Source organism: Salvelinus fontinalis, chromosome 12 (genome assembly GCF_029448725.1).
Source record: "Salvelinus fontinalis isolate EN_2023a chromosome 12, ASM2944872v1, whole genome shotgun sequence".
Taxonomy (NCBI): domain Eukaryota; kingdom Metazoa; phylum Chordata; class Actinopteri; order Salmoniformes; family Salmonidae; genus Salvelinus; species Salvelinus fontinalis.
The window spans coordinates 10619051-10645200 of NC_074676.1; the positions used below are offsets into that span (position 1 = coordinate 10619051).

Consider the following 26150-nt stretch of genomic DNA (forward strand, 5'->3'; position numbering starts at 1 on the left):
GGGGGAACCAGCCCCTAAGCCATGCCCTGTCTTACTGACGGTGATGATCTAGGGAAAATACCAGTACTCACTATACGAGGCCAAGCCAATGGTATCACACTGAAATATATGCCTAGGAAGAAGACATACAATATCTGAAAACGTTTCAATGGAGAATATATCACAGCAGTACAATTGATCCTCAGTATTCCGTTTAGGTATGTATATGTGGGTAATCGTACCATGTGACATTTCTTAAAGCTGCAATATGTAACTTTTTGGGCGACCCAACCAAATTCAAATAGAAATATGAGTTACAGATCTGTCTTTGTCATTGAAAGCAAGTCTAAGAAGCGGTAGATCGGTTCTATGTGTGCTGTTAAGTTTTGTTTTTGCGTCTTTTACTTTCAGTTTTGTACACCAGCTTCAAACAGCTGAAAATACTATATTTTTGGTTATGGAAAATATATTTCACTTTAACCTCTAATCTTTCACCTTTTTTTTTACCCTTTTTTTCTATGTTGTTTACTGTTCAATGTGTACAAAGCTAACAAAGCTAGCATATATTAGATTTTAACTCATCTAGAATTCCTGATTCTTAGAATTTAACAATGGTCTTTCTTTCCTAGGACACCAAGCATAGAGGCCGATGCAGTAGTCTGTCGCCATGGCCTCAGATGCAAGTCACATGTTGGAGGCGGCCTTGGAGCAAATGGATGACATCATTGCAGGTAAGAGTGATTGAACTCATTATCATATTCCAGTATTTTGTCACTTTAATCTTTCACTTTAAATACATATAATCCACTCATCACAGTTCTTATTATGCTCTTTTGATTCACCATTGAAAAGATTTGTAAATTTAAACAAAGCTGAAAGATACATTTGGAATACAAAACAAACAGGATCAACTTGTTAATTTCTTTTGAAAATAGCTCATTACAGCATTATACCTTCTTTGTACACAGTTACTGCCCAGCTAGCACATTTGGATTCTTGGAAGTTGTGGGAACGTATGTTTTTAGTTTCTTATTGGTTCTGGTACTGAAGCCATAAGTTTACTGACTGTTAAACAGAACGATTTTTTTAACATTCTGAGAACAAAGTGAACATTTTGCCTGTTCTGGGAATGTTTTTAGGTTGTAAGCAGGTTCTGAAAATGTTTTACTTTGGTTCCCTGAAACTTTTATAACATTCTGAGAACGGAAATGAGAGTTTAAGGTATTATATAACGTTCTGAGAACATTCTCTAAATGTTGTGTATGTTTTGAACGAAATGTAAAGGTTTTTGAATTACTTCCTTAAACCTTTCAATAAATGTTTCAAGAGGACTTTTAATAACACTTCGATTAATGCTAGCTTCATTTGGGTTAACTGTTTTGAACTCCAAGCACAGATGGGACACATGTAAATTAATTTGCTTAGGCATTAACCTAGTGAGATTCAGTGAGATTCAGATATACTTATGGACCTGACTGTACTTGGACAGTGACACAATTTGCATAAATTTGTCTCTGTACGCCACCACAATAGATTTGAAAGGACACAATCAAGATGTGCTTTAAGTGCAGACTTTCACCTTTAATTTAAGGGTTTTGTCAAAATGATTGTATGAACCTTGTAAGAATTACAACAATTTGTATACATAGCCCCCCAATTTTAGGGGCTCAAAAGTAATTGGACAAACAAGCATAATCATATATTAAATTGTGAGTTTTAATACTTGGTTGAAAATCCTTTGCAGTCAATGACTGCCTGAAGTCTGGAACCCATAGACATCACCAGATGCTGTGTTTCTTCCCTGGTGATGCTCTGCCAGGCCTTTACTGCAGCGGTCTTTAGTTCCTGCTTGTTCTTGGGGCGTTTTACCTTCAGTTTTGCCTTCAGCAAGTGAAATGCATGCTCAATTGGATTCAGGTCAGGTGATTGCCTTGGCCATTGCGCCACATTCCACTTCCTTTCCTTAAAAAAGTATTGGGTTGCTTTCGCAGTATGCTTCGGACCATTGTCCATCTACAGTCGTGTCCAAAAGTTTTGAGAATGACACAAATATTAATTTTCACAAAGTCTACTGTCTCAGTTTGTGTGATGGCAATTTGCATATACTCCAGAATGTTATGAAGAGTGATCAGATGAATTGCAATTAATTGCAAAGTCCCTCTTTGCCATGCAAATTAACTGAATCCCCCAAAAAACATTTCCACTGCATTTCAGCCCTGCCACAAAAGGACCAGCTGACATCATGTCAGTGATTCTCTCATTAACATAGGTTTGAGTGTTGACGAGGACAAGGCTGGAGATCACTCTGTCATGCTGATTGAGTTCGAATAACAGACTGGAAGCTTCAAAAGGAGGGTGGTGCTTGGAATCATTGTTCTTCCTCTGTCAACCATGGTTACCTGCAAGGAAACACATGCCGTCATCAATGCTTTGCACAAAAAGGGCTTCACAGGCAAGGATATTGCTGCCAGTAAGATTGCACCTAAATCAACCATTTATCGGATCATCAAGAACTTCAAGGAGAGTGGTTGAATTGTTGTGAAGAAGGCTTCAGGGCACCCAAGAAAGTCCAGCAAGTGCCAGGACTGTCTAAAGTTGATTCAGCTGCAAGATCGGGGCACCACCAGTACAGAACTTGCTCAGGAATGGCAGCAAGCAGGTGTGAGTGCATCTGCACGCACAGTGAGGCGTAGACTTTTAGAGGATGGCCTGGTGTCAAGAAGGGCAGCAAAAAAGCCACTTCTCTCCAGGAAAAACATCAGGGACAGACTGATATTCTGCAAAATGTACGGGGATGGGCTGCTGAGGACTGGGGTAAAGTCATTTTCAATGATGAATCCCCTTTCCGATTGTTTGGGGCATCCGGAAAAAAGCTTGTCCGGAGAAGACAAGGTGAGCGCTACCATCAGTCCTGTGTCATGCCAACAGTAAAGCATCCTGAGACCATTCATGTGAGGTTGCTTCTCAGCCAAGGGAGTGGGCTCACAATTTTGCCTAAGAACACAGCCATGAATAAAGAATGGTACCAACACATCCTCCGAGAGCAACTTCTCCCAACCATCCAGGAACAGTTTGGTGAGGAACAATGCCTTTCGCAGCATGATGGAGCACATTGCCAAAAGGCAAAAGTGATAACTAAGTGGCTCGGGGAAAAAGACATCGATATTTTGGGTCCATGGCCAGGAAACTCCCCAGACCTTAATCCCATTGAGAACTTGTGGTCAATCCTCAAGAGGCGGGTGGACAAACAAAAACTCACAAATTCTGACAAACTCCAAGCATTGATTATGCAAGAATGGGACAATGTTTTATCACACAACAAAATGCCACAGATGTCTCAAGTTTTTAGGGAATGTGCAATTGGCATGCTGGCTGCAGGAATGTCCACCAGAGCTGTTGCCAGAGAATTTAATGTTAATGTCGCTATCATAAGCTGCCTCCAACGTTGTTTTAGAGAATTTGGAAGTATGTCTATCTGGCCTCACAACAGCAGAGAACCACGTGTAACCACGTCAGCCCAGGACCTCCACATCCGGCTTCTTCACCTGCGGGATCGTCTGAGAGGGCAGAGTGGGGGTGCTGAGGAGTATTTCTGTCTGTAATAAAGCCCTTTTGTGGGGAAAAAACTCATTCTGATTGGCTGGGCCTGGCTCCCCAGTGGGTGGGGCCGGCTTCCAAATGGGTGGCCTTTCTTAACATTCTCTGAACGTTCTGAGAACATTACTTTAAATAGAACCATGAGTAAACCTGCAGAAAACGTTATGTTGAAGTGCTGAAATTCCCACAGAAGAACGTTGTTTCTTAAAATTCTTGGAACAATTTGAGAAGATTACTTTAAATAGAAATATTAGAAAACCTGTAGGAAACATAATGTGGAAGTACTGAAATTCCCACAGAAGAATGTTAACGTTCTCTGAACTATTTGAGAACATTCTCAATGTTAAACCAGTTGGAGAATGTTCCTAGAACGTTACCACATGTTTTATTAAATGTAACCATGTTTGAATGTTTAGGAACATTCTGTTAAAGTAATGAAATACCAAGAAAATAATGTTTTTTGTGAAGTTCCTTAAATGTGCTGAGAATGTTCCAAAGCCAAGCAACTATCTTGCAACATTCCCAGAAAGTTATGGGAAGGTTCTATGCAAAATAACTATAGGAAAACCACGCTCTCACCAGGTTCTCAGAACGTTATGTGCTAGCTGGGTATTTTCTGGTCAAGTCGCAGGGTCTGAAAAAACGTTGACATGATACATACTGTGATACTATAATAGCAATATAACAATACATGCCATTTAGTAGGTGCTTTTGTCCAAAGCGACTCACAGTCATGTGTGCATACATTTTTGTATCGGTGGTCCCAGTGGGAATCGAATCTACAATTGTGTAATTCAAGCTCCGCGCTCTACCAACTGAGCCAGAGAGGACCATGATGTGTTTATATAATCTTTGACGCCATAACTCATGTTTAGAGACATGGAGGACAGGGTCTGTCTACTCATGCTGAAGATGCCCAGCAGGCAGTGATGGCCTGAATGACATATAAAAACAGTACGGTATTCATAGTGTGGATGGAAATCTCCAGCTAATGCATTTCATTCCAACACGCTGAAAACACAGAGGCAGCTCTGTAGCTACTAGCTTGCACAGCCACAATGTAAGATTTTAAACCTAACCCTAACTGTAACCACACTGCTGCCCTAACCTTAAATTAAGACCAAAAGACACATCTTTGTTTTCAAATCGCTCAGCTCTGTCTCCTGGACAAGATGTGTCCCAGTAAACGTCAACCAGCCAAATACAGTTGATGTTGCAAAGATGAAGATGAATGAAAGAGATAGCATTGAAATGAAGAACCCACACTGGCTTACAGTATGTCAGACCTGAATGTTATTTCAATGGGCTTTGTTGGAGATCCTCCAGGATCGGGAAGGAGCATGATTGGATGTTTAGCTTGTTTACAGTGGAAATCAGATGAGTCTGTTCTGCTATGATGTGCTCCCAAGATATGAGTGTGTTTGAATGGCATCGTCCTTTTTCTTGCATGTACAGTATGAAGCCTGTTTAAAGGTTCTATGCAGTAACAGTTTGTGTGTGGGTGTGTGTGTGTGTGTGTGTGTGTGTGCAGTGTTTTCTGTAAGTACATGGAATAAGCAGCCAGATATAAAAAGTAGCCCGCCATGGAATCCGGGTTGGGGGGTTCCGGAACTAGCTCTATTTTGGTGTCTTCTGGTACATTCTATTGCCTTGCTTCCAACTGAAATAAACAGCTAAATTATTGAATACTTAAATGACTTTACCTCCCAAATTGGTAAAATGAGTAGAAAGACATGATTACTGAAAATATATGAATTGTATGAATTCAGTGTGTTGTTAGTTGTTTTGGATATTGTCTAGGCCTCTCTCAGCCCCATGACAAAATGTGTAGTATTGCAGGAAACAAATGTTGTCTCTGTGGCCGAGAGAAGGGCAATGCCCCCCCCCCCCCCCCCCCATATGCTAACTTTGCCACTGCTGCAGGAAAAATTAGAGGGGAAACATTCACACGGGGATGTGTAAATTCACTCACAGGAGACAATTAAGAAGCATCATGCTCTCCCTCCTCCGTGAAAATAAATTTCACTGCAGCCAACCACAGCGTACAAAAATAACGCAGGTAGGCCTACCGAGAGGCGGGACAGACAGCAGATTGGCACACCAGCAGTTTCCCTGTCATCATTTCCAGGCGCCTGTCCTATCAATAGATCGCTAAAAGATGCATATCATTCGTTCTAGGGGGAGAAGTATATATAGACTTTTCTGTCTAGCGAATGTAAACTTTGAAATTAAAAGAAGTCTGGTTAATATATGAAGTAGAAAAAATAGCCGGCTTACAATGAGTCTGTTATCGGCTACTTAGCCGACTGCCAAGCTTTTGGAAAGCCACTGCGTGTGTGTGTGTGTGTGTGTGTGTGTGTGTGTGTGGCTGTTAAATTAGGGACAATACTTTGTAGGGAGTGTGGTTCGGGGTCACATTCCCTGCAGCAAGCTCAGCTATTGCCAACACGATTTAACTAATAGAGGATAAATGTTTAATGCAGTCAGTCAACAAATTAGAGTGTGGGGGGTGGAGACCAACATGCCAGTTTGTTGCCGAAAGGATCAGCAAGACAACTCGCTACAATCAGACTCTGTGGAGAGAGAGAAAGGCCTGCAACACTGACAACCACAGGATTCATCATGGAGTCACTTACTGTGTGTTCGGGAATATCACAGCAGTGTGTGTTATTGTGTAAATCTAAATACATCTTGTCTAATATTTGAATATCATGCCACTGGTCCTCCCCTTTCCTCTCAATCCACCATGACAAGAAATCAGGTTCAATATGCTTGACTGAACAAGTTGTCAAGGTGAGAACAATATGTTCACCAACTAAGCATTGCTATTACCACAGTAAGATATGGTCAATTAGAAGTCAAGTGTATTACTTCACTATGTAGCCTTGGTGTGTCACGAACTACAAATAGAATTGAATCAAAATGTAATTACTGCGAGGAATCCCAATCATCATATTTTGAGATACTGTTCTGATTACATTTGAGTATTAGAACATACTTAGGAAATACTTTTTGTTTACAGTATACGTGGGAAACATCTCTGAAAGGCACTTGACATAAAGGTATAATATTCAGGTAATGAGTTGCTGCAGTGGTGGTAGGCTTGAAAATATGCCACCTACTGGTTATTGCTGGGACATCTGAATGAGATGAGCGATACAGTAATATTATCATCTTAAGTTGAATAATTTGTTTCTTTATGTTTTTTCACTTATTGTCAATCGATACTAGGATAATATGAATGAGTTATTTGAATAGTATTTTGGAAACCTCAACCAACTTTAAACTATGCTCAGACAAAGAGAAGAACGTAGGAAACTACAACTACTGTTTAACCGAGCTGGCTTGTTAACTTGTTTAAGGCGTTTTATTGCACCAACTGTTTTGTAACAGGCTTGTGATCTGAATAAAGCTGAGTATACTAGATATGGTCAATTAGAAGTCAAGTGTATTACTTCACTATGTAGCCTTGGTGTGTCACGAACTACAAATAGAATTGAATCAAACTGTAATTGCTGCGAGGAATCCCAATCATCATATTTTGAGATACTGGTTGAGATACTGATATTTGTAAAAGAGATGCAGTTGAGCATGAGTATGTAATCCATTCCTCCATGTTTGTATCCCCACTGACCCTCAGGCAGGCACAGGCATATTTATGGAAAATCTAGGGTTTTCTTTTCTACGTCGTCCTCAAACGTCAAGCCAACCATAGCATGCACTCAATGTACCATAGTATCGCTGCATGTTTTTTCATCAGCGAAAGTACGGCTCTTTGTATACATAGATATGGACTAGTCCCAGATCTGTTTGTGCTACATGTTATGACATTGACCATAGGAGTGGGCAAGCAAACACAAACAGATCTGGGATCAGGTTAGTACTGCCAAGACCACCAGATTTTTTAATGTACTTTTTTTTTTTAAACTTTACTTCACTTTTCTGCTAACATAACAATAGGAAGAAACATCATTATGATGTCATGATACATCAGCCAGTTGAGTGTGAAGACATTAGGGGGACAGAAACACGTGACAACTCTATCCACAGGCCCATGTGACCTCATGGCCCACCCCAGTATCATAGGAGTGGTGAGGCCATTTTCATATTGTTTTAGATACCCACAGACCTCTAGGGCACATAGCATTCCCTGGTCTTAACCAGCTATAGTACTTCACCGTGGTCTTATCAATGTAAATGTAAAATGTCCTCTGTCCTGACCTGTCGTTTAGGTCACATCATCTCTAGTTCCAAAATGGCAAAACAAAGGAAATGTGTTTGCATGTTCTGCCTCGATCTGATGCTAGTGTAAAGTAGGCTAATAGGGAAAAAGGAAGCGTATTGGAGCATTAAGATGTCATGATAATACACTGCTGCTCTGATCCTCTCTCCGTAATCTGGGATTAGCTACCAAACGTAAAATCTCTTCTTTCAGGCGCCACACTGTACACTTATTGCTCTTACCTAGGGCTCTCAGACCCTGTTCCTGGAGAGCTACCCTCCTGTAGGTTGGACGTGTAGTAGGGAGCTGAGTGGGTCTGATACTGCGATATGTATATGTGCTGATATGTTTTATCTTGTCCACTATAATGGCTCTTTGTCCTTTATCCCTGGCAGGCTCCAAGGCTGCAGCCGAGTACACCAACGGCCTGTTTGAGCTGGGCTCCCCGGGCAGCGCGGGACCCCTGCAGGTGCTGCAGCTGGTTGAGGACCTGAGGCTGGCCCTGGAGCTGCAGCCCAGAGAGGAGGAGAGGGACACCCTGAGGGCCCAGGTCCCCAGTGGCACCGCTCACATGCTCATGGACTGGCTGGACATAGACAGATGCTCAGAAAGGGTCTCGGTGAGTAGCAGGAAGCACACCTGGGTCTATGGAAATGCTGTATTTTTGCCATTACTTTTGCCAACGATCTCAAGCAACCGTTACTTATGCCAACCATCTCAAGTAGTCGTTACTTATGCCAACCATCTCAAGTAGTCGCTACTTATGCCAACCATATAAAACAACCATTACCAACCATCGCCAACCATCTTTAGCAACCATCGTCATCTTCCTTTGTCTAACAACATATATTTATATATAGGCTATAAACAGATAATATAGATGAGCATCATTCATTATTTGCTCAGACTGTTATCACAGATGGTTACAAGCCATCTTGGGTCAGTAGGATGAATAATATTACGTGGAACATTTCAAATTCTTATTTACTTCCTATTGAGGCAGGTTCTCAATTCTCTTCTTTTTTTTCTCTTTGTATAACATTGAAGGAGAGAGGGTTGATTCATTGCAGCAGCAGCTGCTGTGTATGAGTTTTAGACAGACCGACAACTATTCCTGGGTGCTGTTAGGTCTTAGCATGGCTGTGTCTGGGACTAAGGCTGGCCATGTTTAAAAGACTCAACGTGTTCCTCAGAGACTCCTAATAGGGCTGAACTCAACTTCCTGCCTTGTCCCCTCTTTCTGCATTACTCACAACCTCTCCACTCTCCCTCTTTCTAATCACCCCTCTCTTCTTTTCCTCCTACTCTCCAAACTCACTTTTTCCCTCTCTCTTCTCACTCCACTTTCCCTCTGTTAGCTCTGTATGTTGTCTGTCTGGTCACCTCAAGCACAGCTGAAGCGCTCTGGGGTGTTAGGGGGTAAGTCTGAATCAATTCTTCGTGTGTTCACTGTTCAGCTGGAGCAGTACAACGAGCTCTTAGCCTATACATTTTTCTGTGAATGTCACGCTTGTTTCTTAGTTTTTTGTTTTTATTGTTGGCTGTCTGTGAATATCATGACCAGGTTTACGAGGGTATGCAGGCACTTTACATACATATTTGGATCATATTTAAGAAATGACAAGCGCATGATGATACTGCTACTGTGAGCCAGGGCTTTGTTCATTGTGGCCGAATGTTGACGTGAACGTTTGACGTTGTTATGGAATAAAATGTTGTGTCATTGGCCGAGGCTGCAGTAAACAACCTGTTGGCGGGGCTAAGGGGCCAATGAAAGGCTCTTTTTTCCCCCTCTCTCGGAGTCGGAGAAGCTAATGCTCTTTCTATTCAGCAGGGGTCTCACACGCTGTACAGTCTCTCTACTGAGACCCCCCCCACTCTACTTAAACACACACACTCCTCAATTAAACCCCACACACTGCTCTCTGAGGAACTGAGCCCCTCCACAGAGGAAATAGGATAAAGCTCCCTCCGTATGTTATTGGCAGGAAGAAGAGAGACCCTGTGATGCTCGCTATCGCTGACCTGAAGCTGTTGTCTGTCGATCTGAGAATGTCAGACAGTAAGACAGGGGTCAAGTCTGGCGCAGAAGAAGCACGAGGCTGGAGATTTTGCCTTCAAGGGAAAGTTGTTGCCTTGACTTATACAAGGAGGGATTGTTTGAAAGAGAGATGGAGGGGGAGAGGGAGGGAGGGAGAAAGAAAGAGTTATCCTGGTGATTGTCCAACTCAGCAGTCAACATAGCCAGGGGCAGGACAGCGTGCACAGTTAGCCCCTTCAAGCCCTGAAAGCAGTGAGTGTAGCAATGGAGTCACTGGAGCACTCTGCTTCCTTGTTCCAGTTCCAAAGCAGGGAATATGATCAGAGCACATGCACTCAAGATGGATTACCAAATCTGTTTTCTTGTTGAGCCTGAAGACGTTTGCATGATTTGCATCCCTCATGATATGTATGCATTCTTGTGCTCCTGGGTGGCGCGGAGGTCAAAAGAACTGCACCGCAGTGCTGAGGCACCACTACAGCCTAGGGTTCGATCCCAAGCTGTGCCACATCTGGCCGTGACAGGGAGTTCCATAGGACAGTGCACAATTGGCCGTCTGGGGTAGGGGAGGGTTAGGCCGGTGGGGCCTTTCCTTGGCTCATCGTGCTCCAGTGACTCCTTGCAACCGGACCGGGAGCCTGCAAGCTGACTCTGGTCGTTAGTCGAACAGTCTTTCCTCTGACACATTGGTGCGGCTGACATCCGGGTTAAGCGAGCAGTGTGATAAGACGTAGGTGGCCAGGCGGGTCATGTTTCGGAGGACGCATGACTCGACCTTTGCCTCTCCCGAGCCAATTGAGGAGTTGCAGAGATGCCAGTTCACACGCCAGTTCAAGGTCGGGCCTGGTTAGTACTGGGACGATAGACCGCCTAGGAATACCAGGTGCGTTAGCTCCAAAAAATATTAAAAATGACAAAAATATATATATGCATTCTTGGCTGTCTTTGAGCCTCTCCTGGTTCAGGAGAGGACATATCATGTGGGTCATTCCACGAAATGAGTGCCTTTTGCGTCCCTTTGATATTTAAAAGGCCCAGTACAATCAAAAGCATGATTTACCTGTGTTTTATATATAATTCCAAAATATGAGGTTGAAATAATACTGTGAAATTGAAAATGATGATAATGCTCTTTTAATGTGAAACTTTAAACTTCAGCCTGTTTTGGTGGGATGTAGTTTTGGCTTACATTTACATTTAAGTCATTTAGCAGACGCTCTTATCCAGAGCGACTTACAAATTGGTGCATTCACCTTATGATATCCAGTGGAACAGCCACTTTACAATAGTGCATCTAACTCTTTTAAGGGGGGGGGGGGTTAGAAGGATTACTTTATCCTATCCTAGGTATTCCTTAAAGAGGTGGGGTTTCAGGTGTCTCCGGAAGGTGGTGATTGACTCCGCTGACCTGGCGTCGTGAGGGAGTTTGTTCCACCATTGGGGTGCCAGAGCAGCGAACAGTTTTGACTGGGCTGAGCGGGAACTGTACTTCCTCAGAGGTAGGGAGGCGAGCAGGCCAGAGGTGGATGAACGCAGTGCCCTTGTTTGGGTGTAGGGCCTGATCAGAGCCTGAAGGTACGGAGGTGCCGTTCCCCTCACAGCTCCATAGGCAAGCACCATGGTCTTGTAGCGGATGCGAGCTTCAACTGGAAGCCAGTGGAGAGAGCGGAGGAGCGGGGTGACGTGAGAGAACTTAGGAAAGTTGAACACCAGACGGGCTGCGGCGTTCTGGATGAGTTGTAGGGGTTTATTGGCACAGGCAGGGAGCCCAGCCAACAGCGAGTTGCAGTAATCCAGACGGGAGATGACAAGTGCCTGGATTAGGACCTGCGCCGCTTCCTGCGTGAGGCAGGGTCGTACTCTGCGAATGTTGTAGAGCATGAACCTACAGGAACGGGTCACCGCCTTGATGTTAGTTGAGAACGACAGGGTGTTGTCCAGGATCACGCCAAGGTTCTTAGCACTCTGGGAGGAGGACACAATGGAGTTGTCAACCGTGATGGCGAGATCATGGAACGGGCAGTCCTTCCCCGGGAGGAAGAGCAGCTCCGTCTTGCCGAGGTTCAGCTTGAGGTGGTGATCCGTCATCCACACTGATATGTCTGCCAGACATGCAGAGATGCGATTCACCACCTGGTTATCAGAGGGGGGAAAGGAGAAGATTATTTTTTCTTGCCTGGTGACATCGCTAGGTGGTAAATTAGTGAATAGACCAATAAGAAAGACCGTTCCAAACCTCTGCCAATAACAGCTAGTTTTACGTTTTCCCCACTCAGACCACTCCCAGACAGTCCTAGCAAAATTCTTGCTTGAGAAATTGCTTTTGCAAAGAAGCTTTTTCTGTTTCTTTTTGACCATTTTGAGTGAAAACAATCATATTAAATTGTTACACAGAATGATTTGACATTGCAATTTTTTTTTTAACTGCTGCAAGTAGAAATTGGGCACAAATATTGAATTGTATAAGCATATTATAGTAAATGAAATGCCTTTTAATATAGACCACATAGAAAATACTACTCCGGTGGTAAAGTGGTGCCATGAACTCAGTGTTGAGAGAAATAAATTATATACTCACAGAAAGCTGTGACAGTAGTTGCTTTGAAAACTGTATTTTTCCCGCAATTGCATTTTGAGCAACAGTCATTTGGTTGTGCTTATTAGAATGCACCACTCCTCCATGCGCACAGTAGGGAGAGAGAGTGGCTCCATGCTCACACAGCAGCCGACAGTGAAACAGGGACAGGCAGATACTTTCAGATGGTACATTTTTGGGCAATTGCACAATACAGTTTGAATAAATCATAAATCAAAAGTGCACTGCCAAGTCAAGGGTCGCAAAAGCGAGTGTTTTGGTCACAGTTTTTAGCCCTGTTGTAAAGCCCTAGTTATTCAAAGTCATTTCTGAAGATAAGTATTTATTTCCTGTGATTAGTGATTCATTTTTAAGGTAAAAAAACAAACAACCTGTTCCTCATTTTAAGGTCAACCCTGTTACGGTAACTGAATTCTTGTTTTAATATGGTGAAGCCTTCCTCCCTCCCTCCCTCCCTCCCTCCCTCCCTTTTTTTTTTTAAAGAAACATTGAACATCTAATAGTCAAATCATAGTGTAAAAACAGGTGAGCTGGTTCTACTCATATGGGCCATTTTCTGTTGTTTTGTGATAGGAAACTGAGCAGATCAGGCATAACACGTCGTTCCTTTCAACCATCTATAGATAAACTAGAAATGTTCTAAAGAGCCAGTGCAGTCAATGTGATTTTCCTGTATTTTATATATACACTGAGTGTACAAAACATTAGGAACACCTTCCTAATATTGAGTTGCATGTAGGGCTGACCATACATGTCGCTTCACCGACAGTCATGAGGCACGGTAATCTCCTGTTATGCACTCTGGACATGCTTTGGTAGTACACAACTTGCTAACGATCATCAGGCCGCTAATGGTCTGGTACTCAGGGCTCTATCGTCCCTCTAACCACTCTGACATCAATGCAGAGCTTACGCATACGCTTATGAGCCCAAGCCCGAACCCCCCCTGAATTAAAATTCTGATTGTGCAGTTATACAAAACATAGCCTACTGCATATTACCCATAGCAGAAAAACATCAAACAAAACTGATTTAAGATGTCTTCGGTGCATCATTGGTCTAGCCAATAATCCAAAATTAAACACATTTTAGTAATCGCCTTTGAGTGTGGACTGTATTATTTGCATACTGGGTGGACTGGTTACCTTATGCAAAATGTCTATCCCTGATTCTGGGAGAGAGCCCTAGGCGATGCTGATGGTTCATTGATTGTGCAGGCCGGCTTACAGGTAGCCTATAATTATAGTGAATTTGTATAGGATTTTGAATAACCTAGTAATAGGCATTTTTTAAAATATTTTCAAAATTAATTGGGTGGCACATTACCTTTAGCTATACAGAATTTCTCACTACCAAGTGTTTCCATCTCTCTCCCTTTATTCCTTTTTCGAGCGTGCAGAAGGGCTGTCAACTGTTTAGTGAAATGTTACTAACGATGTTCCCGAACAGATTTCACTTGGTTTCCCAAATGAAGCGCTGGGTAGCTCCAGGGTTAGGGTTGGAGAGGCCATGGTATACAGAGTTTGGGCGGTATATCCTCCTCAAATAGTGGTTGATGCATGGAGTGAAATAAGTGTTGTTATATTTATTTCTCAGCTGCTCATATTAAGCTCAGCTATAAAATCAAAGTAGCCTTTCAGGCATCATTGAAAAATGGACCGGCCTCCATTCACTTTTTGAGTGGATACTGAGGACATGTATTTTTCCCCTGCCCCTGTTCCTGCCCACTGTTCCTGCCCATTGATAATGGGCCTTTCCAAATCCAAAATAATTTGACATATTAGTAAAGATTCAATTGGAGAATAGTCTGAGGGGTGAAGATATGATCACTTGATGAAAGAACAGCTGTGCAGCCTGAGGCAAGGAACAGAGCACAAGCTTTTTTTGCAACTTTCTCAAATCATCAATAGCCTATAGTCGCATCATGCAGCTCATACATGTGTTGATTTCTAAGAAATTCTAAGAAAGGTTTGTATCATTCACAACTAAAGTTGGCAAATGACTCTAAATCTAGGGCATAGGATCTGCTTCAAACTCACTTTTACGCTCAACATAGCTACTTCGTATGCGCACTCGCTCCAGAATGGGAAAAATATCATTTCGATTTTATTACGCTTTATTACGAGTTCAATTATATTCTTCTTACTATCAATTCATATAATATAAAAATTATGGCACGGGACTTATTAGCATATCTTGTCAGCTAAATGAACAATTCTACAGCCTATGGCATGAAGCACAGCCAGCAAACAGTAGGCCAAGTCATATTCTGTTCTTCTGAAATACATTTTCTTCATATCATAATGTTTTTTAGACCCGACTAAAATAAATCATGGATTTATTGTGATGGCGTATATTACATTTATTTATTAGACTTTTTAAAAATGTAGATGTTCCAAAGACGAACATCAGCGGCCTGGAGATGCTAAACGTGTTTGTTAATTAACAGTCAATTATCATGAGACAAGGAGTCTTTTACATGACAATAACTGTCTGACAAAATTTCATGACCGCAACAGCCCTAGTACCGCCCTGTTTTGCCCTCAGAACAGCTTCAATTCATCGGGGCATGGACTACAAGGTGTCGAAAGCGTACCACAGGGATGCTGGGCCATGTTAATTCCAATGCTTCCTACAGTTGGCTGAATGTCCTTTGGGTGGTAGACCATTCTTGATACACACGGGAAACGGTTGAGCGTGAAAAACCCAGCAGCATTGCAGTTCATGACACACTCAAACCGGTGCACCTGGCACCTACTACCATACCCCATTCAACGGCACTTAAATATTTTGTCTTGCCCATTTACCCTCTGAATGGCACACATGCACAAGCCATGTCTCAATTGTCTCAAGGCTTTAAAATCCTTCTTTAACCTGTCTCCTCCCATTCATCTACACTTATTGAAGTGGATTTAACATGCAACATCAATAAGGGATCATAGCTTTCACCTGGATTCACCTGATCAGTCTATGTCATGGAAAGAGCAGGTGTTCCTAATGATTGGTACACTCTGTGTATATTTCCACATTATGAGGTTGGAATAATACTGTTAAATTATGATAATGCCCTTTTAGTGTAAGAGCTGTCTGAAAAGACAGACTGAAATTTTTTCAGGTTTTGGTGGGATGGAGTTTTGGCCTGCCTGGTGATATCAGCAGGGGGTACATTTGTTAATGGACCAATAAGAAAGAGAGTTCCAATAATCTCTGTCAATAACACCAAGTTTTCAGTTTTCCCTTCCACTCAGACCACTCCCAGAAAGTCATAACAAAATTTTTGCTTGAGAAATTGTGACGCACTGACCGTAGAGAGCTTTTTATGTCTCTATTTTGGTTTGGTCAGGGTGTGATTTGGGTGGGCATTCTATGTTCATTTTCTATGTTTTGTATTTCTTTGTGGTTGGCCGGGTGTGGTTCTCAATCAGAGGCAGCTGTCTATCGTTGTCTCTGATTGAGAACCATACTTACAGTGGGGAGAACAGGCATTTGATACACTGCCGATTTTGCAGGTTTTCCTACATACAAAGCATGTAGAGTTCTGTCACACTTCAACTGTTAGAGACGGAATCTAAAACAAAAATCCAGAAAATCACATTGTATGACTTTAAGTAATTAATTTGCATTTGCAAAAAAATTGTCTAATGAAGGTAAACAAAATGTTGCTTACTGGAAAATACTCTTTCAAACACACACAGGTATGTTGTACAGCTTCATTATGGCTATTAGCAGATAACTGGACAATAGACTTGTCTAGAAGGAGGGTAGGGGGAGAATTCTATCGTCAATATATATTTCTAAGTTAGGTTGGCTGTATCACAACTGGCCGTGATTGGTTGCAATTTCAGTTTAATGCACCAGAAAAGACAAAACAAATAATACCACAAAAAGTGTTATTTTGTATCACATCAGACCATGATTGGGAGTCCCATAGGGCGGCACACAATTGGCCCAGCGTTTCTCTCCCAGTGTTTTGGCCTTTACAAATATTATTTTGGCCTTTATTCAGATTACAATCGCTCACTTTAAAATAAAATAAATATTACGAAAAAAACTCAAATATCGTTATATACAGTTGAATTTGGAAGTTTACATACACATAGGTTGGAGTCATTAAAACTCGTTTTTCAACCACTTCACACATTTCTTGTTAACAAACTATAGTTTTGGCAAGTCGGTTAGAACATCTACTTTGTGCATGACACTAGTAATTTTCCAACAATTGTTTACAGACAGATTATTTCACATATAATTCACTGTATCACAATTCCAGTGGGTCAGAAGTTTACATACACTATGTTGACTGTGCCTTTAAACAGCTTGGAAAATTCCAGAAAATGATGTCATGGCTTTAAAAGCTTCTGATAGGCTAATTGACGTCATTTGAGTCAATTGGAGGTGTACCTGTGGGTCTATTTCAAGGCCTACCTTGTATCACAGTGCTTGACATCATGGGAAAATCTAAAGAAATTAGTCAAGACCTCAGAAACAAAATTGTAGACCTCCACACGTCTGGTTCATCATTGGGAGCAATTTCCAAACGCCTGAAGGTACCACGTTCATCTGTACAAACAATAGCACGCAAGTATAAACACCATGGGACCATGCAGCCGTCATATCGCTCAGGAAGGGGACACGTTTTGTCTCCTAGAGATAAACGTACTTTGGTGCGAAAAGTTCAAATCAATCACAGAACAACAGCACAGGACCTTGTGAAGGTGCTGGAGGAAACAGGTACAAAGGTATCTATATCCACAGTAAAATGAGTCCTATATCGACATAACCTGAAAGGCCGCTCAGAAGCCACTGCTCCAAAACCACCATAAAAAAAGCCAGTCTACGGTTTGCAACTGCACATGGGGACAAAGATCGTACTTTTTAGAGAAATGTCCTCTGGTCTGATGAAACAAAAATAGAACTGTTTGGCCATAATGACCATCGTTATGTTTGGAGGAAAAAGGGGGACGCTTGCAAGCCAAAGAACACCATCCCAACTGTGAATCACAGGGGTAGCAGCATCATGTTGTGGGGGTGCTTTGCTGCAGGAGGGACTGGTGCACTTCACAAAATAGATGGCATCATGAGGATGGAAAATTATGTGGATATATTGAAGCAACATCTCAAGACATTAGTCAGGAAGTTAAAGCTTGGTCGCAAATGGGTCTTCCAAATGGAAAATGACCCCAAGCATACTTCCAAAGTTGTGGCAAAATGGCTTAAGGACAACAAAGTCAAGGTATTGGAGTGGCCATCACAAAGCCCTGACCTCAGTCCTATAGAAAATGTGTTGGCAGAACTGAAAAAGCATGTGCGAGCAAGGAGGCTCACAAACCTGATTCAGTTACACCAGCTCTGTGAGGAGGAATGGGCCAAAATTCACCCAACTTATTGTGGGAAGCTTGTGGAAGGCTACCCGATACATTTGACCTAAGTTAAACAATTTATAGGCATTGTTACCAAGTACTAATTGAGTGTATGTAAACGTCTGACTCACTGGTAATGTGATGAAAGAAATAAAAGTTGAAATAACATTCTCTCTACTATTATTCTGACATTTCACATTCTTAAAATAAAGTGGTGATCCTAACTGACCTAAGACAGGGAATTTTTAAATGTCTTGGAGTTTAAATGTACTTGGCTAAGGTGTATGTAAACTTCCGACTTCAACTGTATAATCAAGTTGATGGCACAGTCATATAGCCTGCACCTACATAAAGCTGAGTGACTCACTCATTCATGGATTTGGATCAAAATAATTTAGTAACAACATTGTTTCTGATATTCTTTAATAAAGAAATATTTTGGTTATCCTGACCTGGACACCATGTACAGTATTATAATAGCCCAAAATGCGTTGCTACAGATACCCGTGCTGGCCGCCACCCGGAGACCCATTAGGCGGCTGTCGGTTTTAATTTAGAATCATCCATTCCTCTATATGTAATTAATGGTGGAGAGTCACGTCATACTGTAGGCCTACCGTAGGCGACATGAGTCTCACTAGTGTTGAGTAATGTGCTGTTAAAAGTGGTGTAGGTCTTATTTATTTAAAGAGCATTTTGAAGTTAAAAGGAATAGGATTTGAAGCAATAGCCTATTTTAGCACCGTTTTGCGCTGCTCTGAGACAAGCATGGGGACTGGTCTTGATAAATCAATGAGATTTTATTTTTGACTGAATCTCCGTTTGGGTATTGGTTAGACTACAATTATGGTGTAGAAATATTATGCTCTTAGTGTAATCTTTATTTGACTAGGCAAGTCAGTTAAGAACAAACTCTTATTTACAAGGACAGGCTACTCCTTCCTCCCCGTCTGTGAATTGAACCCCCGGTCTCCTGCATGCCCGCACAACACAGGGATTCTTTAGCTAAATAGCTAAGTACTGTAACTTACTGTTACGTGCCTCTTAAGGAGAGATAGGAGCAGGAGAGCAGGAAGTTCCAGTGGCACAGACGTTTATTATTAAGTCCCAATACCACATCAACAGGTGGGGAAACACACCCCAATGAAGTCACCACACATAGGGGAACTCATTGAACACACCTCTAATCCTAAACAATAACCTCTAGTCCTAAACAATACCAACGGTACAACGACAGTGAGAAACAAAACCCTGTGGCGCAAACACGCACCCCTTACAAAGCAAACACAGCAAATAATCCCGCACAAAGACTAGCAGGCAGCGGAGGTTAATAAACCCACCGAAATTAACTAATAGGACACAGGTGTAAACAAAAGACAGACACAAACAAAAAGGAAAAATGGATCGGTGGTAGCTAGTAGGCCGGCGACGACGACCACCAAGCACCGCCCGAACAGGTAAAGGAGCCACCTTCGGTGGAAGTCGTGACACCTACTGCCAACCGTCACATTGTACAGCGCCATATTTTCATTCCGCAAAATTTATTAAAATGAGTCCCATATACTATGCTCTTACTAAAAAAGGTTTTCAATTCTCTAGTACAGCCACTATTGAAGGCTATCAAATGCTTCTCAAATATGCCCCCTGGTGGTCAAACTAGCACTAACTAGCATTAATGGTACCAGTGGCTCACACTTAAATAATGTGCCATAGAATTCTGCGGCACCATGCAAACTGCGCAGCAGTACGCTGCAACTTTTAAAGGATGAACCACTGTAGGCCTTTATGCCAATAAGTATGTTATGCTAAAACAGCTACAGTATCAGATGCATTTTCGTTTTCTCGGAATAGAAACACATTGTACAGTGCCATATCTTCCTAACGGAAACCCTTAGGCCTATAGTACATCGGCTACAGTAAGAAATGCATTTTTGTTTTTCTTGGAATAGAAAAACCATGATATTCCACCGGTCTAATGTCCATTGCTCGTGTTTCTTGGCCCAAGCAAGTCTTTTCTCTTAATTGGTGTCCTTTAGTAGTGGTTTCTTTGCAGCAATTCGACCATGAAGGCCTGATTCACACAGTCTCCTCTGAACAGTTGATGTTGAGATGTGTGTGTGTTACTTGAACTCTGTGAAGCATTTATTTGGGCTGCAATTTCTGAGGCTGGTAACTCTATTGAACTTATCCTCTGCAGCAGAGGTAACTCTGGATCCTGTGGCGGTTCTCATGAGAGCCAGCTTCATCATAGCGCTTCATGGTTTTTGCTACTACACTTGAAGAAACTTTCACATTTTCTGTATTGACTGACCTTCCTGTCTTAAGGTAATACTGGACTGTCGTTTCTCTTTGCTTATTTGACTTGGTCTTTTACCAAATATAGCTATCTTCTGTATACCACGCCTACCTTTTCACAACACAACTGATTGGCTCAAACGCATAAGAAATTCCACAAATAAATTTTTTACAAGGCACACCTGTTAATTGAAATGCATTACAGCTGTCTACTTCATATTTTGATTTTTTACGCTTTTTTGTTCACTTTATGATTCCATGTGTGTTATTTCATAGTTTTGATGTCTTCACTATTATTTTACAATGTAGAAAATAGTAAACATTTTGAAAAACCCTTGAATGAGTAGGTGTGTCCAAACTTTTGACTGGTACTGTACTTTGATAGTAACACACACATGCCCAAAGTAATGATTAGTAAGGAAAACAACAATGAAGGCAATGCAAACGCCAGCTGGAAAATGCACCAGGGGGAAAACGTTTGGGCAGGTTCGGTTCTGACTGGAGATGCGCAAATGTGTCGATTCTTAAATTGGGGAAACACTGGGAGCGTGCTTGGACTTTCATCGAAGAGAGTAGTTTGTCCGGCTCATCTAGCTGATCCTCACCTCATATTAGCCTAGCATGCCTAGCCTGACAACAAATGAGGCCTAATTAGACTAAATCAAAATTGAGTCGTTTGAACAAGATAATTAGGGATGCGCATCTTTCCCTTTCAAGACGATTCATTACGTACAGTATCTAGATACATGGGCTCTGACACAATGCAGGTACGATACGTTTTAGTTTGAAAAGTTTTCAATGTAGCCTATGATTTTTGACCCCCCACTTTGGTTCTGAAATCACCATCACCCACTGATTAACTTGTAATTTTTCCAGATGATGTGTTTGAGCTTGTAATATATCAATATTTATCGTTTACAAATGAGATATGACTTAGCCAATGAATACATAGCACAACTTTGGATTTCACCCCCTTCTCAAAATCAAATGGTTTAGAAGTTTTTACGGAGTGATCTTCTCCTTTCCCTACGGCCATGCAGTTTACCCCGCAAAAGTAATTCCTGTCCTCGTTAAGACATTATCAACTTGACCCTGTGTATCTCAAAATTACCATTTACTGTACACTGATTGTTTAAAGCAAAACTACCAAAACTATTGCTGATGATGAACCATGAACAATCAAAATAAAATCTATTGTAAACCCCGTTCAGCAGCTATAGCCAGATGAGAGTTCTGTCTATGGTAGCTTCATTTTATTCCGGTAAAACACAATTTTCAACAGTGCATAGATAACATTAATCTAGCAAATGACATATGTTGTCACTCAACTAATAAAGCCTAATATTACGCAAGCCATTTTAGCATTTGAATGCTAAAGGTGCCAGATGTACAAGATCAGGAACAGGCTGCCTACCTCGCGTTGGTCAGCGCACAAAGCTGAGCACAGTGCGCAAAGCTGGGCGCTACTGATATTGCCTGGGGTTGTTCGGCATGCAAAATGCTTTGTAGATCGATGACTGTCAACACAGTTACATGCAGTTCAATGAAGCAGAGGACGCATCAGTTGTCACAAAAGATGAGGTATTTTCGGAAAGTAGAAAAAATGTAATATGAGCAAAACATTTTTGTGAACTGGCGATTCGTAACGTTTGAATAGATTTTTTGGGACCTGCTACAATTGGATTGGTTTGGGGTCCGCGGCCCAATGCACTTGTATCTTAAACATTTGAATCGGGGACCGATGCGTATTGGTGAATCCTTACATCCCTAACAATGAGCTGTTCAAAAGACTTAGTATCCTGTTCGAATTAGTTAGTATCTCGTTTGAACGACTAAGTAAAAAAATTATAGTATAAATGTTTTATTTTTTTACTAAGTCGCTCAAATGATACACTAAGTCATTCGAAAAAGATCATTCCAACAATCTACTTTTTTTGGGGCCTTGGGCTTTAGGGCTTCCATAGACAGAATATTAAAATAAGCTGAAAGAAAAAGTTACACTATTCAAAAGACACCTACATAGTGGAATGACCCATGTGCAAAAGTCTCTGATGCCCCATCCATCCCGGTGACTAAGGGAGAAAAGAGAGGAGAGAAGGAGTGATCTGGACAACGTTAACAAAACTGTAGGGTGTTAAGACTCAGGATCACGAAATACATTAAAGGCAACGTGCATCACAATCTCACTGTGCTCTAAGTCTAATTCACTTTTTGACTTACTTTACTCAGTCAAGCTCTGCAAGGAGCACCATCTGTCTGACACCGAGTTTACAAACAGTCTGAGTCTGAGCCTCACTGGCTGGAACCCATGATTAATTACACTCTGCGAAGAAGAGACAAGTTGCAGCATTCCCTACATACATGTCACCCCCCCTGTGTTTTTCTGTCTCTGACTGTGCTCTTTGAAGTGTGTGCATGAAAACTGTCAGAGGCAGCCAAATGGTTCAGTGAGGAGGGGGATGCGTTTGTTTTAGAGAAGGATCCCATACACAGGAAATGGGGGGGGTCCAGATAATGAGTTCCAGTCAGACCTAAGGCTAATGGTAGGAGGGCTGTTGTTTCATTGATTAGTCTAAAGAGATAAGGAGAGAGAAGAGCGAGAGAGAGGTGTGTATGCGTCTTTAATGCTGCTCCCTCTCATCTTAAGCCACAGTCTTGTTTAGTTCAGGCTTGCGTTGTGACTTTAAGTTAATAAGAGGAGAGAAAAAGGGAGGGAGTGAACGTTTAGGAGAGACCATCGAGGAAAGAGCGAGCAGAGAGGAAAAGAGAGAAAGGGCAATACCGTTGAGGAGAGCGAGGGGAAAATAGAGAGAAAGAGAGTTGAGAGTTGGCATGGTCTGTGTCTCGGCTGACAGAGCCTGTTGCTCTCTTTGGGCTGTCTGGGTCCTCAGTCTGTCACAGCAGATGCTGAGGTGACTGGCTGCTGCAGCAGACGTCTCTCTCTCGCTCTCTCTCTTTCTCACTCTCTATTTCGATTTCTCTCTCGCTCTCTCTCGGCGGGAAGATTTGGACGGTTGTCTCACCACGTCAAGGAGGGGAGTGAGGAGGGGAGCTGTGCGGCTGCAGTCTGCAGCCTGACTCAGGAAGCTGGATCTGGGTAATAAAACCTATCACAACGTAGCAGAGCACCAGGCAGCACATAGAGGGCCAGCTAGAGCCTCTCCTCTCCAGGCTGCAGCTCTCTAGAGCACCACAGCACTAGTCACTCCATTGCCAGGATAAGCAACTCAAGAACCCAAAAGAATCTCAGGCAGCAATGGGCCGACAACATGGAAAGTGATATTGACTTTTATAAGCATTTCACTTGGCTTAAGAAGGTGAGTGGATGTGCCTCGTATGTTGGCTGTTTTTCTCTGGCGGAACATATATCTTGAAGGTTTTCTCAGTGCCTAGGTTTTTGCAAACTGTAAGAATGAACTGCACAAACATGAGAATGGACCATATCCTCATGAGATCAGTATTCGCATGAGATGTTGCTGCCCTGTCTGGTAATAGTTTTTCCTGATGCATTTCTACTAGTTTGAATGTGAGTCTAGTTGCGTATCCTGGTGAGCTCATGTGTTGTGTTCGCTGGAAACGTGTTATCAGATGAGAGGCATTACAGCACAAACCAGCTGATGTATGTTTTGCAAACAGAGCCTTGGCACTGTTGTTCCTCTGTCTCCATGATGCTATCTTGTGATTATGTGATATCACAGCACTCTGCTGTGTAATCAAAAATGACATGAAATTGCCATTGACGAAGACTTGAGAAGGTGGGTTTTGTAAGGTTGGTTTTCCCCAAGTAGATATACCAGGGTTTGAAATTAAATGTAAAGGTAGGACATGTTTTTGCAGGCTTGGTGTGACAGTCAACAGGAGAGTTAATTTAGTGGCTTGTACAAGATAGGTCGTGGTTGTTGTGAGTTATTAGGTAGTGGAATGGTGACTAGGAGTTGTGTCAAGAATGCAGAGCACGTCAAGAGGTGGAACCACTTGACCGCAGCCTAAGTGGGCATCATGCAGCCAAAATAAACCACTCATAACATTATTTTATAGAAAGAAAGGAGTAGTACCTACAATAACTGTGCTGACTGTCCACCGTAAAACTCAAGTGCAACAGAAACATTTGTTAAGGCCATTAAAAGCAGGCGTTGCCCCTCTTGCTAACTGCACTGTACACAGTCGTCATGCATTCTCAGACAGTGGGATAATATTTAGCTCACTTTGGATTTGTCCTTCACTCTCTCCGCCTACAATATGTCTTCAAGAGGCATCAAACAGCCATGTAGCTCATGGCATAAGAGAGGGGTTAAGGGAAATTCCATTGTGGCTTGGCCTAGCCTGAGAAAGATGCCTCTATAGTTTCCATAGCAAATGTTTTGAGTTTGGTCTCTGTACAATGTGCTACAGCTCTAGGTGCTCTGTTTAAAGAGAGCTGGGTTATATTCATCAGTGCACATTGTAGTAACAGGCTTTCCAACAAAAAGCAAAAATGAGTGTTTCTTATTGGACAAGTTCAAGTAGCCCCTCCCTGTTTTGGTTTATTTTCTTTTGTTTGGTCCCTACCCACTGGGCACACACTGGTTGAACCAACGTGGAATAGACATTGAATTGACGCCTGTGCCCAGAGGGTATTGTACACCAACCCTGTTCTCTGTAACATGCGTCACATCCCCTAAAAGGAGAGGAAGTGGTCATTTGTCTGAGCGGCAGAGAACGGGCTGGCTCTCCTCTGCTTTGGCTTGTGTTTACAGTCAGTATCATGACTAATCACTGCTAAACAACTCCATATGGACTTTGTCAGGATTCAGGAAGTGATGTAACCAAGCCCTTTGATCTCGTGGACATCTAGCAGCACAGCAGGAACCTGGGTATAGCTTTTGCTTTGGTGCATTGTTTTATGTAACCATGTTCAACGTCAATCATGGGGTACCTGGCAAAGTAAGTATTAAGTTAAGATGTAAAGAAATTGTAACGGTTCTCCTCTTCGTCTGAGGAGGAGTAGGAAATATCGGACCAATGTGCAGTGTGGTAAGTGTCCATAATTAGATATTTAATAAATCAAATGAACACAGAACAAAATAACAAAAACACGAACAAACAACCGAAACAGTTCTGTGTGGTGAAACACAGACACAGAAATTACAATAACATAGAAAAAAAGAACATAGACTACTTAGACATAAAACATAGAAACATATAAAGCAAACTATGGTCAGAACGTGACAGAAATATTCAGTATAAAGAAGCATTTAGTTAAGTGCACTTACATACACACACCTCTCCTCTCAATCAAATTCAATCAATCAGATTTATTTTATAAAGCCCTTTTTAACACCCAAAGAGCAAGCAATGCAGATGTAGAAGCACAGTGGCTAGGAAAAACTCCATAGAAAGACAGGAACCAAGGAAGAAACCTAGAGAGGAATCAGGCTTCGAGGGGTGGCCAGTCCTCTTCTGGCTATGCTGGGTGGATATTATAAGAGTACGGCCATTTAGGCCAGGTAGTTCTTCAAGACGTTCATAGATGACCAGCAGCCACTGCATCTCAGTGCTGGAGGCGTCATTACAGACCCTGGTTCGATTCCAGGCTGTATCACAACCGGCCGTGATTGGGAGTCCCATAGGGCGGCGCACAATTGTCCCAACGTCGTCCGGGTTAAGGTTTGGCCGGGTTAGGCCGTCATTGTAAATAAGAATTTATTCTTAACTGTTTACATTTGAGTCTCAGAGAGGTCATGTGATAATGGACAGTGAGTGGGTATGGAAATGCTGTACCTCTTAAGTCAGTTGTGAAACTGCCTTCTGAGTGGACTGCCCTTTCGGATGACCTCAGAGAAACTGCTCCATATATGTGTGCTGTCAGTGCGATCCGAAGCAGTGGCCCCTAGACCAGCTATTTAAGACAGGATTATCTGAAGCCGTGCAGTGAGACAAAACCCAGCTCAGCGCTGCTCACAAGTCACAGCATGTTACTTTTTCCCGCTGTGACAGACCTTATGATAGGTCCCCAAGATGATCACCATGGTGCTGTGGGTTTTCAGAGAGAGAGAGAGAGAGAGAGAGAGAGAGAGAGAG

General features: G+C 42.2%; 1 protein-coding gene across 16 annotated transcripts in view; it reads left to right on the forward strand.

Moving 5' to 3' along the window:
• Nucleotides 1-26150, forward strand: part of LOC129866770 (liprin-beta-2-like) — a 124310-nt gene that overhangs the window by 29737 nt on the left and 68423 nt on the right. For 14 of the 16 annotated variants that reach the window (XR_008761529.1, XR_008761530.1, XM_055939636.1 and 11 more), the window contains exons 1-2: nt 629-710; nt 8194-8417. Coding sequence is in view for 14 of the 16 variants with exons in the window: in XM_055939636.1 (XP_055795611.1) it covers nt 647-710; nt 8194-8417 (288 nt within the window). In the remaining 2 variants the exon portion in view is untranslated. Of the gene's footprint in view, nt 1-608; nt 711-8193; nt 8418-22707; nt 23408-26150 lie in introns of those variants that run through there. The other 2 variants (XM_055939632.1, XM_055939641.1) reach the window with 2 other exon arrangements.